General features: G+C 35.5%; 1 protein-coding gene and 1 long non-coding RNA gene across 3 annotated transcripts; one reads left to right on the plus strand and one right to left on the minus strand.

Moving 5' to 3' along the window:
• Window positions 1-2,363: 2,363 nt before the first annotated feature.
• On the plus strand, window positions 2,364-3,663 carry LOC118735301. Its single transcript, XM_036464976.1, has 5 exons — window positions 2,364-2,542; window positions 2,601-2,808; window positions 3,014-3,202; window positions 3,280-3,513; window positions 3,574-3,663. Exons 1-5 carry the CDS (start codon window positions 2,445-2,447, stop codon window positions 3,580-3,582), a joined length of 738 nt encoding a protein of 245 aa, XP_036320869.1. The 5' UTR covers window positions 2,364-2,444; the 3' UTR covers window positions 3,583-3,663.
• A 4,501-nt stretch (window positions 3,664-8,164) lies between these two features.
• On the minus strand, window positions 8,165-10,574 carry LOC118735302. Of its 2 annotated transcripts, none has more exons than XR_004992559.1 (3): window positions 9,703-10,574; window positions 9,217-9,492; window positions 8,165-9,149 (listed from the first exon to the last, which is right to left on the minus strand). It is a non-coding gene; the product is annotated as an uncharacterized LOC118735302 (long non-coding RNA). The 2 variants fall into 2 exon arrangements; XR_004992560.1 differs by lacking the exon at window positions 9,703-10,574 and having other exon boundaries at window positions 8,165-8,775; window positions 8,840-9,149; window positions 9,217-9,600.
• Window positions 10,575-12,547: the final 1,973 nt, after the last annotated feature.

The raw sequence follows: 12,547 nt of genomic DNA on the forward strand, positions 1-12,547 counted from the left end.
GAAACAGTCCTTTTTTCATACAAAGAAAAATGCCCTTTTTGTTGAGAACGCTATAATCCTCCACTTGAGGCACCGTTGAGAAAAAACGTCGGAGATTTGAGAAATACCTTAGTTCGCAACTTAACCTCAAGTTGAGCTCAAACCTAAATGTTTGTTGGGGTAAATCATTTCCGTCTTAAAAAAAAAAATATTCCGAGAAAAAAAAATTAAAAATCCCATATAATTATTATAAGAAGATGTAAATCATCTCGGATTTTACGTGACAGAGAAAATCCGAGGTGTTTTTTGAGGTTAGGTTTTATCAATTACACATGTCCACAACAAAAAATCGATGAAAGGTTCTTTAGACCAAACCTAGTCTATGATATGTTTGTGGGGTCGCTGAACACGAATCTGAAGTCTGTTTTGCTCCATCACGTCGAGATTTTTTCCTAAACTCAAAAAATACCTCGGATTTTCTCTGTCCCTTTCGTTTCGACAAAAATTACGTGCGAAAGGATGTTGTAAAATTTTATTTTGACAGACAAAAACAAAAACATAAAAACATGATCATGAGATAATTACAACGTACGCCAACAAAACAAAACAACTTATCACACAGAGAATTTTTCACAATGCATGCACCTTTTTTTCTTCTTTATTAAAAACAGTTTATCATTACAACGTACGCCTACGTACGTACGTTTCATGAAAGAAAAAAATTTAAGTACAAGATAACATTAAAATATCAGTCATATTTTTCGTTGGTGTGAACTTGTTTCAAAACTTCTGCCTTTTCCTTAATATAATTGTAAAACTCTGTCATAATTAAGTTGAAAAAATATTTAAATTCCATGCTGCCTGTAATGTGCTGCACTCAGCTGCAGCCAGACATGTAAATGTGCATTCAAATGTTAAGTTTGAATCAACACCACGCGTATGCGGCATGAAAGTATTATTTTTATATACGCACATTTCAAAACGATAATCAAATAAAAAATATTCATGTTTACTATGCGTTGTTTCCCTCAGTGAATTCACAAAATTTTTCTGAATATTACAACGCGTTTTTTCTCTTAGTGTAGTGATTTTGGAACTTTTATTCAAATTTATGCAATCAAATCGAAAACCGGGACATTTTAAGGTTGGGCCGAGACACTGGGACAAATAGTCTAAAACCGGGACATGTCCGGGAAAACCGGGATGTCTGGCAGCCCTACATATGTACATACATACTTCTTTGGTTCAAATAGGAGCGGTAAGAAATATTCCATTGTTGCATATTTTTAGGCCCAACGCGTATATTCAGTATATTCAGTATATACATATATATACATATGTCTGTACATCTTAAAAACCAAGCAGCAATTTTTAAAAATTATGATCAGTAGTGCGATTAGGTAACTCTTAAAAATAAAAAAATTGTTAGGTTACATAACAACTTTTGCCGTTTGCACTAACAATTGTGTGATTCCTTGATTATTCCTTTTTATTTAAAATGATGAAATGTGGCATCTCAGTCGAGATCATTAGCGCACACAAGGGGTGAGTTTTGGGGTTCAACCCCCCCCCCCCCCCCCAAAAGCTAATAACCTAAATCTAAGAATCAAGCTCTCAAGGAAGTTATAGGAAATATTTATTATAATTTCTGTTGCTTGAAAAAGCGCTTTGCTTTTGCTGTAAATCTTCATGAGGGAATAAATATACAAGCATTTTTTTTTTCTTGAGAGCTGCAAACTGATTTAAGAAAATTTCTTTTCCATTTCTCGTCCGTCGTTTTATATGAATTTTTCGTTTTTCTTGAGAGTTCAGTTAATTTTTTCGGTATTTGAAATATTAAAAAAATTTAGCAATCGTGAAAAGTCGCCATCTCTATCGAAAACCAGAAATCGAAAAAATGAACATAGAAGAGCAAAAATTCATGGAATCAATAAACTTATTTTTACTGACTCTTTTTTAAAATTTTTTATTAGGTACTTTTGAAAGTTGAGCGAATCTTGAGTTTATAGAACTTTTTATTAAACAAGTAGTTTTTAAGGAAAGAACACAACCGACTTCAATTCTCATATTCAAATTTAGGGGTACCGTTAATTTCTTCATGATCCAATCATCGGATCTCTAAAACAAATTACGGGACGAACCTTGAGGTACGTTCTTTCTAATAAAAAAAGAATTATTGAAAACGGTTCACGTGGTCCAAAGTTATGTATTCCGACGAGATGATAACCACCCTTTTTTTTGAAGTCGGTTAAAAGCGTTTGAGTTCTGTTAATCTGTAAATAAAGTGCAGTTTATGAATTTTAAAACGTTTATTTATTTATTACATACTGTACATAAAGCTTGCATAAATATATTTTAAAGAGCGTATTATCTGAAGCAAATTTTCAGTATTTTCCGGTGATATATCTTCAGAAATATAAAACCCCCCTAAAATATATTCCTGGGTGCGCCCCTGTTCGAGATAGATGTCAAATATGCGAAAAGTACAAAGAGGAATAAGAAAAAAAACTTATTTCCTTCCCGCGGAATTTTTAGCGCCAGCAACGTATTGCAATTTTAAAAGGTAGTATTTAGTTATTTTAGTTATTAATTGGAATTTACTAGAACTTCTTTCATTTCAGGATGTCTATCCAGCCGACGAAAAGGAGCTGTGCATCGGGGGAGCAGTTAAGCGCGATGCTTGACTTTCTGGGTGAAAACCCGATTGTGGCGAGCGGCAAGTTCCAGAAGCTCCATGGCAAGTTGGAGAACACCAAGAAGTGGGCAGAGATGGCAGATAAATTGAATTCTCTTAGGGGGGCTGCCAAATCTGTGGAGCAATGGCAAAATGTAAGTATAAGTGATAAAGTACGAGCATTTCCGGAAATGCATTACTGCAAAACATCGCACCTCTTATTCCAAAAATATGTTTGCTGAAATCAGATATCATTATATACTTAAGTATAAGAAGAGGTGCTTTGCAGTAAGGCATTTCCGAAAACGGCCTACACCAAAGAATAGTAAAGTATGAAAGTGTGTTTCTATTTCGCAAAAGGTCTGGCGCGACCTAAAAAGTCGAACATCAACGCGAGTTCGTGATCGTAAGAGGGAGCAAGCATTGACGGGGAATATACCGCTTCAACAGCCTCCCTTGAACGAATTGGAGAAGCGGGTAATAGCTCTAGTGGGAAGCAGCTATATGGAGGGGCAACCGGATGTCCAGGAGAATATTCCCATGGAAGAGGTAAGTTGAATTGTACCGTATTAAAAGCCCATGCCAATATGCTAATCATATTGCAATATTCATTATGCTATTTTTAGGAACTGCAATTAACATTGGGGGCGGCGGATGAAAATTTCCGCTTAGTCATGGAGGAAGACACCATGGTAATTCCTCCACTAACGGTGTCGGATGGCGAGTCGGAAATTCGGTGCGAAACTCCGAAAACGCCGAGGCAAGCACCGCGCAGAAGCGCTAAGCGGAAACGTGCGGAAGAATCGCCAACAAAGGCGAAATTTTTAAGAATTGCCGAGGCACAGGCCGAATCAGAAAAGGTAATTTTTTCAATATTGTATTTGTATTGAATTATTAATAAAACTTTTATTTTCTTATAGGCTTGCTGAAAGTGCTGCAACCAACGCGGAGGCCAACCGCTCCAATGCTGAGGCAATATGCAGAATGGCTGCTGCCACAGAGCGAATGGCTACCGTAACTGCAACAGTGGCAGAGGCCTTCACGGTGTTGGCGGAGGGGGTGAAAGCTTGTGCGCATGCTTTCGCCCAGTTTACTAATTCACTGGGCCCTCCCCAATAGATGTAAATTGTTTGTGTATATACTTTTCTTTTGCTTTTTTAAGGTTCATTAATTTTTTGTTAAAGTTAAGCTCCTTAACTAACAAAACCAATATAAGTCCAAATTTGAGACTTTTTACAAAAATTATAAAAATTCCACAAACTGTTCTTCACAATTCCAAGCATTTTAATTTTGATTTCTAGAATAATCCAATTTTATAGCTTATTAAAATCGAGTATAATAAAGTGCAAGTTATTCTATAAATTAAAATTATAATGCTTAAGATTGGGACGAAAAGTTTATGCAATTTCTATAATTTTTGTACAAAGTCTCTAATTTGGACCTATATTGGTTTTGTTAGTTAAGGAGCTTAACTTTAACAAAAAATTAATGAACCTTAAAAAAGCAAAGAAAAGTAGTCAAAACTGGTAAAAATTTTGATGTGCTATCTTTTGTCGCGGGCTGTATGTATATATTTTTATTAATAATAGGTTAGATTATTATTAACTTATTTGTTGGTGCCTTTTTACTTTTTTGTTTTTCAAATGAATTGTTCTTAGTTGAATCTTGTTTTCTGAATTTATTTCTAGTGATAAGTGTTCGTGCCTTGAGTATACGCTTTTTTTTAATATTCGCAATGTTTTTTATGCTATAAATTTTTGATCAGTTTTTTTTCAAAGGATGGCTCATATTTTAACAAATACTAAACAAATCTAAGTTTCACACTGTATACATAAATTAGAAGTATTCTGCCAAGTTTTATCCAAATCGCAAGATTTTTAATAAGAATATCCAAAAAAAAGTATGTATGCATCCCAATTTTATTATGATAATTTGCAAATTTCAAATGTCTAAAAATTTGGGTTGTTCTTTTAATAATTTTTTGCTGTCCTGTGAATTTTTCCCATATAAAGCATTTTCAAACATTTTTTATATGGTAAAAATGCATAGGACAGCAAAAAATTAGTATAAAACAACGCGCATTTTCAGACATTTCAAATTTGCACATTATTATAATAAATTTGGGATGGATACATACTTTTTTTTGGAAATGCTTATTAAAAATCTTGCCATTTGGATGCAACTTGGCAGAATACTTCTAAATTATGTACATATACAGTGTGAAGCTTTGATTTGTATAGAATTTGCTAAAATATGAGCCATTCTTTAAACAAAACGAAAAATTCACAAAAATATATAGCATGAAAAACATTGCGAATATTAAAAAAAAATATCACCGTATTAATTATTTAATGAATTATTTTATTTTCATTTAGCTTTGGTAGCTATTATTAACTAATTTAATTTTATTGTACTGTTTTTGCAATAAATGAAATGGTAATTTAATAAAAACTTCTAAATAGTTTGCCTTTATTTTATTAGTTTTCTTACCGCCTACTGAAATTTTCTAGTGAAACTTAAATATGTACTTATGGTTGAATATATGTAATTTGGTTATGATTCAAAACAACAATTTTATTACGTGTGTCAAGTTATCACTATATTTTTCTAAATATAAAAAGTTAAATAAGTTTTTCTTTCCACAACAAACTTACAACAAAAAAGTTACAATTAATGCCGTATTTAACTTTTAAATGAGTTGAAATAATGCATTATACAGGGTGTCCCAGAAGTAACGTGCCAAACTTTAGGGGAAGGTAGGTGGGAGGGTGAGCTCCCTGACAAACAAAAAATTTTCAGGTAAAATAGGACCGTTTTTGAAATATTTAAATTTTTTCGAATTAAAAAAAAATCGTGCCTTTTCATGTGGTTTCTTTAACTGCAACCACAAACCGGGCAATACTTAGTAAATTTTTTATGTAAAATACTTCCAGATAGTTGCCTCTCCATACTCAAATGCAATGTAGTTAAAATATATTAAGGAACCATCATAAAACTAGGACTATTTTGGGAGTTTTAACTCTTTGATATTTTCTTCCCCAACTTTGACTATCTCTGGTGAAAAAAAACGTACTGAGCTTTAACATTATATTACACAAAAAATTGCTCATTTAACAAAGATTTCAGAAAGGTGCCACATTTAATGTTTTGAATAGACAAAAAAAGTTATAGCCACTTTTGTGGGTAAAGGACTGAGACACGCTAGAATGTATTTAATAGATTTAAATTGAATTTGCTCTTGTTACCGTCAAATGACATGCTAAATAGTACAAAGGTACATTATTACCTGCTCCTGACATTATTTTGTGTTACTTACCGGAATTAGTGAAAGTGGATTTTGTGAAATTGGACCCTTCGAACATTGTGTTATTAGTACTATGACAGAGAACACGCAGTATACGTCGCATGAATATGCGGATATTCACCTAATTTACGGTGAAGCTTGCTATAATGCCAGAGCTGCTCAAAGACTCTATGCAGAGCGATACTCCAATCGTCGACATCCGGGTCGTGAAGTATTCGCCCGGACCCATAGAGAAATATATGAAGGTAAGTGATTTTACACCTTTCTTGTTTGCTTGCTTGTTAACTATCATTTTTCACTTTTTAAGGTCGCATACCTGGAAGGCGTGGCGGCGAAACAGGACGTCCTGCAACGGTAGATGTTGAAGCTGTGTTAGAGGAAGTGGAACTAGGTCCATCGACTTCAGTGAGAATGATGGAAAGATGGACGGGAATACCAAAAACTACAGTTCACAAAGCTTTACAAGACCATCGATTTCATCCATACCACATTCAACGTGTTCAGGCTCTACAAGAAAGAGATTACCTGTCGAGAGTTAGATTTTGCCGTGAAATGTTGCGAATGCATGAATCAGACCCCAACTTTTTTAATAAAATAATTTGGAGCGATGAATCATCATGCAAACGTGGTGGTTATTTTAATTTACATAACCTTCACAGTTGGCAGATAGACAATCCTCACGAAATGAGAGAAGATCGTTCGCAGTACCGGTACAAAATAAATTTATGGTGCGGTATTTTTAATTGTCAGATATTGGGACCTGTGCAACTGCCGCTAACGCTCAACTCTCACAGTTATTTAGAGTTCCTTCAGGAACGGCTTCCAACTCTTTTGGAAGATGTACACTTAAACCTGCGGCAAAGACTATCGCTGCAAAATGACGGGTGCCCTGCTCACTACGGGCGTGAAGTAAGTGCTCATTTAGACGAAACTTATCCTCGCCGATGGATTGGACGATACGGGCCAATCACGTGGCCCGCTCGATCGCCAGACCTGAATCCATTAGATTTTTTCTACTGGGGCTGTCTTAAGGACAAAATTTATTCAAAAATAATTCAAAACGAAGAGCATTTGCGGGAACAAATAAATGGAGCTGCTGCTGAGATAGTCCAATTGAGCTTAAGATCTCTAAAAGCGTCTTTTCTTAAAAGGTGCCGAGCTTGTATTAGAGTAGAAGGTCGCCAATTTGAGCATATTTTATCATTAAATGAATAAATTTTTCTTCAAACAACTCATGTATATCTTATTTCACGTGAACCCATCCTTCACACAAAATATTGATAGATATAGCCCTTGTTATAGACTCTAGTCCGAATTCCGGTAAGTAACATAAAATAATGTCAGAAGCAAGTAATTATGTACCTTTGTACTATTTAGCATGTCATTTGACGGTAACAAGAGCAAATTCAATTTAAATCTATTAAATACATTCGAGCGTGTCTCAGTCCTTTACCCACAAAACGGGCTATAACTTTTTTTTTTTTATTCAAAACAGTAAGTGTGGCACCTTTCTGAAATCTTTATTAAATGTGTAATTTTTTTATGCAATGTAAAGTTATAGCTCAGTACATTTTTTTTCACCCGATATAGTCAAAGTTGGGGAAGAAAATATCATAAAGTTAAAAAGCCAGAAATAGTCCTAATTTTATGATGGTTCCTTAATATATTTTAACTACATTGCATTTGAGTATAGAGAGGCAACTATCTGGAAGTATTTTACATAAAAAATTTACTAAGTATTGCCCGGTTTGTAGTTGCAGTTAAAGAAAACACATGAAAAGGCACGATTTTTTTTAAATTCGAAAAAATGTAAATATTTCAAAAATGGTGACACTTTTACCTGAAAATTTTTTGTTTATCACTGAGCTCACCCCCCACCTACCTTCACCTAAAGTTTGGCACGTTACTTCTGGGACACCCTGTATAACAGTTGTGCATGTACATAACAGTTGTGCACAAAATAAAAGGAGTCAAAATATCGCATTCCTATTATTTCGTGGACCACTCTAAGTAATATCGGGTAGATATTTCCAATCAATTTATAATGTCGATACCCCAGTTATTTCAATGTCTACATGCATTCAGAGTACATAAAATGGTGAAAAATTTGTTAAGTCATTAAAAATATGTTTGCTTTAAATTTGTAGAAAAACATATCGTCACCTGAAACTCAAAAAGACGTAACAAAAATCATTGTTGAAATGCAAAAAGTCATAACTAATAAAAAATTCAAAATTTACTTTTTGATTTATATAATGGATTTCAACGAGTTACAACTTCCCACATCATTTTATGAAAAAAATAATTAAAATATTAGTCACGACTTTTTCAATATAATTTACGATATTCTTACGTCTTTTTGCATTTCAGGTGACGGTTTGTTATTTACTTAATTGGTACTTATTCAATAAGTGTCAGGGTGCCGGTAATGTTGTGGTATGATCCTTCTTTGTTATCAAACTGGTTCTTTAATTGACTTAATGCTCATTTGGCAGCTGTGCACTTCACTGATAGTTACGACCAATACCCCGGAATGAACTACTGTGACCCTTGCACGGCGCCCATCAGCCGTTCGTCGTCATTGAAACGCTTCAAAACGTATTGGAATCGATGTAGTAAAGCAGTAACCGCCAAGCGCCCAGTTAAGACATTCGAATTCAATGATGTATCACCCCCGCAGTTGTATGTGCTAGAAAATTTGTATTAGCGCTGTTAAAAATGCCTGAATAGGCACATAAAACTCCTCTTTGGCATGGTTGTTTTTCGTTGTGATCTTTGTGCTTTCAATGCCGATATTTAGCCAAATATTCCATGCAATCTACGTACAAGAAATGAATAAGAGATCTAAAAAGGTACTAAACTTCCCGCTAAACACAACTCACCCTGCAAATTCATCATCTTTGATTCCGCTGTTTCCTCGTTAGTAAGTGACGCCAATTTGTCTGCATTGTCATGCATAATTTCTTGCAGCGATTTTAGTGCGGCCAGCGAGTCTTCACAATTTTTACTCAAGGCAGCACCATCCACCTTCTCACTGCTTCCCGTACTGGAAAGCGCACGCACATTATCAATCAACGGAAATAGAACTTGCCAAACGAGCGTCTGTTATGTGGGCTGGTTCAACAAACGACCATGCCAAAAAGAATGCGGAATGCAATTACCAACTGAACACACATAGGTATCAGTGGCTCACTGAAATGGTGTATACATATTTACACATTTCTTTGAAAATAATACCAAACAGAACACGCAATTTTACCTATGGTGATCATTTGCATTCCAATATTTCTCAGGCAGAGAAGCGAGTATTATGCCAACAGCATTGATGTAGCTTTGTATCTCTTTTTGTGGTATCCATGAATAACCCTTCACAACAGCACCGGCACTCACAAATTCAATTGTTTTTTATTGGCTTACTGCGAAACGCCCGCACAGTGTAAGGGCGCTGTTGGGTTGGTTGTTTTGTAATAGATTTAGGAACATTGTCAGCAATATAGGCTGTATTGATGCTTGGAAACAGCGGGCAACAATTGCTCTATAAGAGTTAATGAAAATGTAAACAATTATGAAATATGGGTTTGCTTTAGGGTTGTGCGATTATTCGATTACTCGAGCAAGTTGGTTAATCAGTTGTTCGATTAACATATTACATTTAAAGCATGATAATGATTAATACAATATTAATTAAGGTTTTGAATAATCAATTAATTGCACAGCCCTAGCTTGCTTCTTCCGAATAGCTCACGCAAGAATCCTTTTAATGTCCACCGGTTCGATTTCGTATGAACGAGCAATCGTGCATACATTGCTACTAAAGCCGGCGCAGGTGTGGAAATTTTTCATTGAGGCTATCAAAATCAATAAATTTAGCTGGTTAGTTCGCAGGTTTAGCGGTGCCATTTAACGGCTCGCCAAGAATGTTCATTGAACGTGAAAAATAAATACTGTTGATTTGTTGAATATGCATTACATATAATGCAAAAAGCGTTGCCCATTTTATTGTGCAGAGGAAGATGATAAAAAACGGATAACAAATAAAGGCGTTAGTTAACGTGCATTGAACAAATCTAGAAAATAAAGGCAGTCATCCATGATAAAAGCGAACTCATGTAAAATAAATAAGTTGATATAATTTGCTATAATGGTACTTACTTGCGTCTCTTGGTGGATGGCTGGCCTATCATCGAGACGATCGTTGACGGCATATATTAAGTTATAGGAATATTTAAAAAAAAATTTGCTATAATTCGTTGCTGAACACGTTTCGCTACTGAAGAAGGTGCTGCGGAATCGTCATTAGTGCTTAGTATTTCGGGATCATAAACAACCCGATCGTCAAAATCGGTTGTTTGATCGCCCAAACGAACGTTATGCAATGTTGCGCACGCGTTAACTACTCCGCCAGCAAAGCCGGGGTCATACAAAAGTACTCTTTGCCGTGATAAGCACCGCCATTTGCCTTTAAGGACGCCAAAGAGTCTCTCGATCGGGTTACGTGCTTTACATAGCGCCTCGTTGTAGCGAAACTTTGGTGTTCCTTCTGGCTCGTTTGGTGAAGGTGTCATCAGGCATGGCTCCAGCGGGTATCCAGAATCGCCTGAAATTTTTTTCTTTTAATATTTCTATTCGTATGGAATTAAAACAACTTATCTATCAAAAAAGTGTTGTGATTTCCAGTTTCAAATGATCGCTGCATGACCCGACGCGCTGCAGAGAAGCTCCAAATAAACGAATAATGTCGTGCTCCCGGAAATTTTGCATTCACGTTTAAAATTTTAAGATTTGGATCACATATCTATAAGTTTGAACCATTATAAAATAACAATATAAATTTTCATGTTGTACATTTGTTCTTACCATTTGCACGTTCATCGAATGGTACCCATGGTGATTGACATAATTTGATTCATTATTTTTGGGAGCCAAAATTGCAACATGGGTGCAGTCGATTGCACCGATAGTTCCTGCTACAAATGATGAAGGTGCAGACGCAAAAATTCCCTTTGCCGCTTGGCACTCCAGTTGCGTCGTAGGGAACTTCATTTTGGAGGTAAACATTGAATTGTTGATTGCGTCAGTCACACGGTGTATGCAACGGCTTATCAATGTTTGGCTCATGGATATGCCCCACTGTTCACCTACTGGGCGTTGATAGCATCCAGTGGCATAAAACCGTAGAGCAGCTAGAACCTTCAACGAGTACATAAACACATGCTTATACAAGATGCTTTCTAGCGGTAATAGCAATTGTACGTTTTACAGAAAAAGCTGTTCCACGTCACATAAGGTTTATTAAAGTTAAAAGCAGCTTTTTCTGTAAATCCTTGAAACCTTCAGACCCTGCAATTCGTACTACTGCTGGAACGCACCTATAATATTTAATAAAGTTGAAATACATGTGTATTGACTTACCTGCTTTTCAGTCGATAACGCTGTTATTCGCGATCCTCTTAATTGATTGTCAAGTTGCGACACCAAATTTTCAACCATGCCGGGACTGAGTCTATATAGGCTCCGGAACTCCGTTAACGTTAGTTCGAAAGGGTTATCGATTTCGCGAAGCCTACGCCGGTCAATTCTTGGCACGTTTAATGGCTGCTCATTATCGTTATCATATAAATATGATACATTGCATCCAAATGCCATTTTTTAACACAATCTTCACAATTTTCTCAATTTAACTTCACAGCAAAATTTGTAAACAACAGCTTAACAAAGAAAAACTAGATGCTGTTAGCTTAACCACAAAAATAATTGTCACCAAACAGCTGACTGCGTTTGTTAACACTAAACAATGACAAATATGGTTAAAGTTGATACACAATCACTTAACCCCAAAAAAAGTTGTTAACTAGAGATAACAACGTGAAATGTGGTTAAAATAAGATTCAGAATCGCACTACAGGCCTGGGCGACGCCGACTGCGCTACCTTCGGGGTAGCGTCGCGTGTTGGTATACACGAAATTTAAAGCTAAAATTAAGTGTAATTTAGCGTGTTGAATTTTAACCGATTCATTAGCCCTGTTCGCGTACGCACTATCCAGTAAATCCAGTACAAATTTTACTGATTTTTTACTGGATGTCGTTTTCGTACGCAAAAACTTGCAAGAAACTAGCAAAAGAGGGGAAATTGAGAGAGCCAAAATGACAGCTGAACTTGCAAGTTTTACTGGATTTTTACTGGATAAATGTTTACTAGCAACTATTTGCTAGTAAGAAAAACAGCTGATGGCATGATGCTTATTGTAAATCACATTAAGAAAATAATTGTTTATGGTGCTTTTTGAGTTGCAATTGACAACCTATTTAAATATATAATAAGATGGAAAACACTAGTTTTCTAAGAAAATTGCATCGGAAAATAACAAACTAATCAGCTGTTCATAAAACTAGCAACTTCTTGCTGGTTTTGCGTTTTCGTACTTTCTTGCATATTTCACTCATTGGGAGTAAATATTGGCTTACTCTCCGAAATTTTGTTACTGGCAAGTTACTGGATATTTTTTGCTGGAGAATACGAAAACACAACTATTATGAATCACTAATTAATAGCCCTGTTCGCGTACGCACTATCCAGTAAATCCAGTAC

Source organism: Rhagoletis pomonella, unplaced genomic scaffold (genome assembly GCF_013731165.1).
Source record: "Rhagoletis pomonella isolate Grant_MI unplaced genomic scaffold, Rhpom_1.0 Rhpom_scaffold_00003, whole genome shotgun sequence".
In the NCBI taxonomy this organism is placed as follows: domain Eukaryota; kingdom Metazoa; phylum Arthropoda; class Insecta; order Diptera; family Tephritidae; genus Rhagoletis; species Rhagoletis pomonella.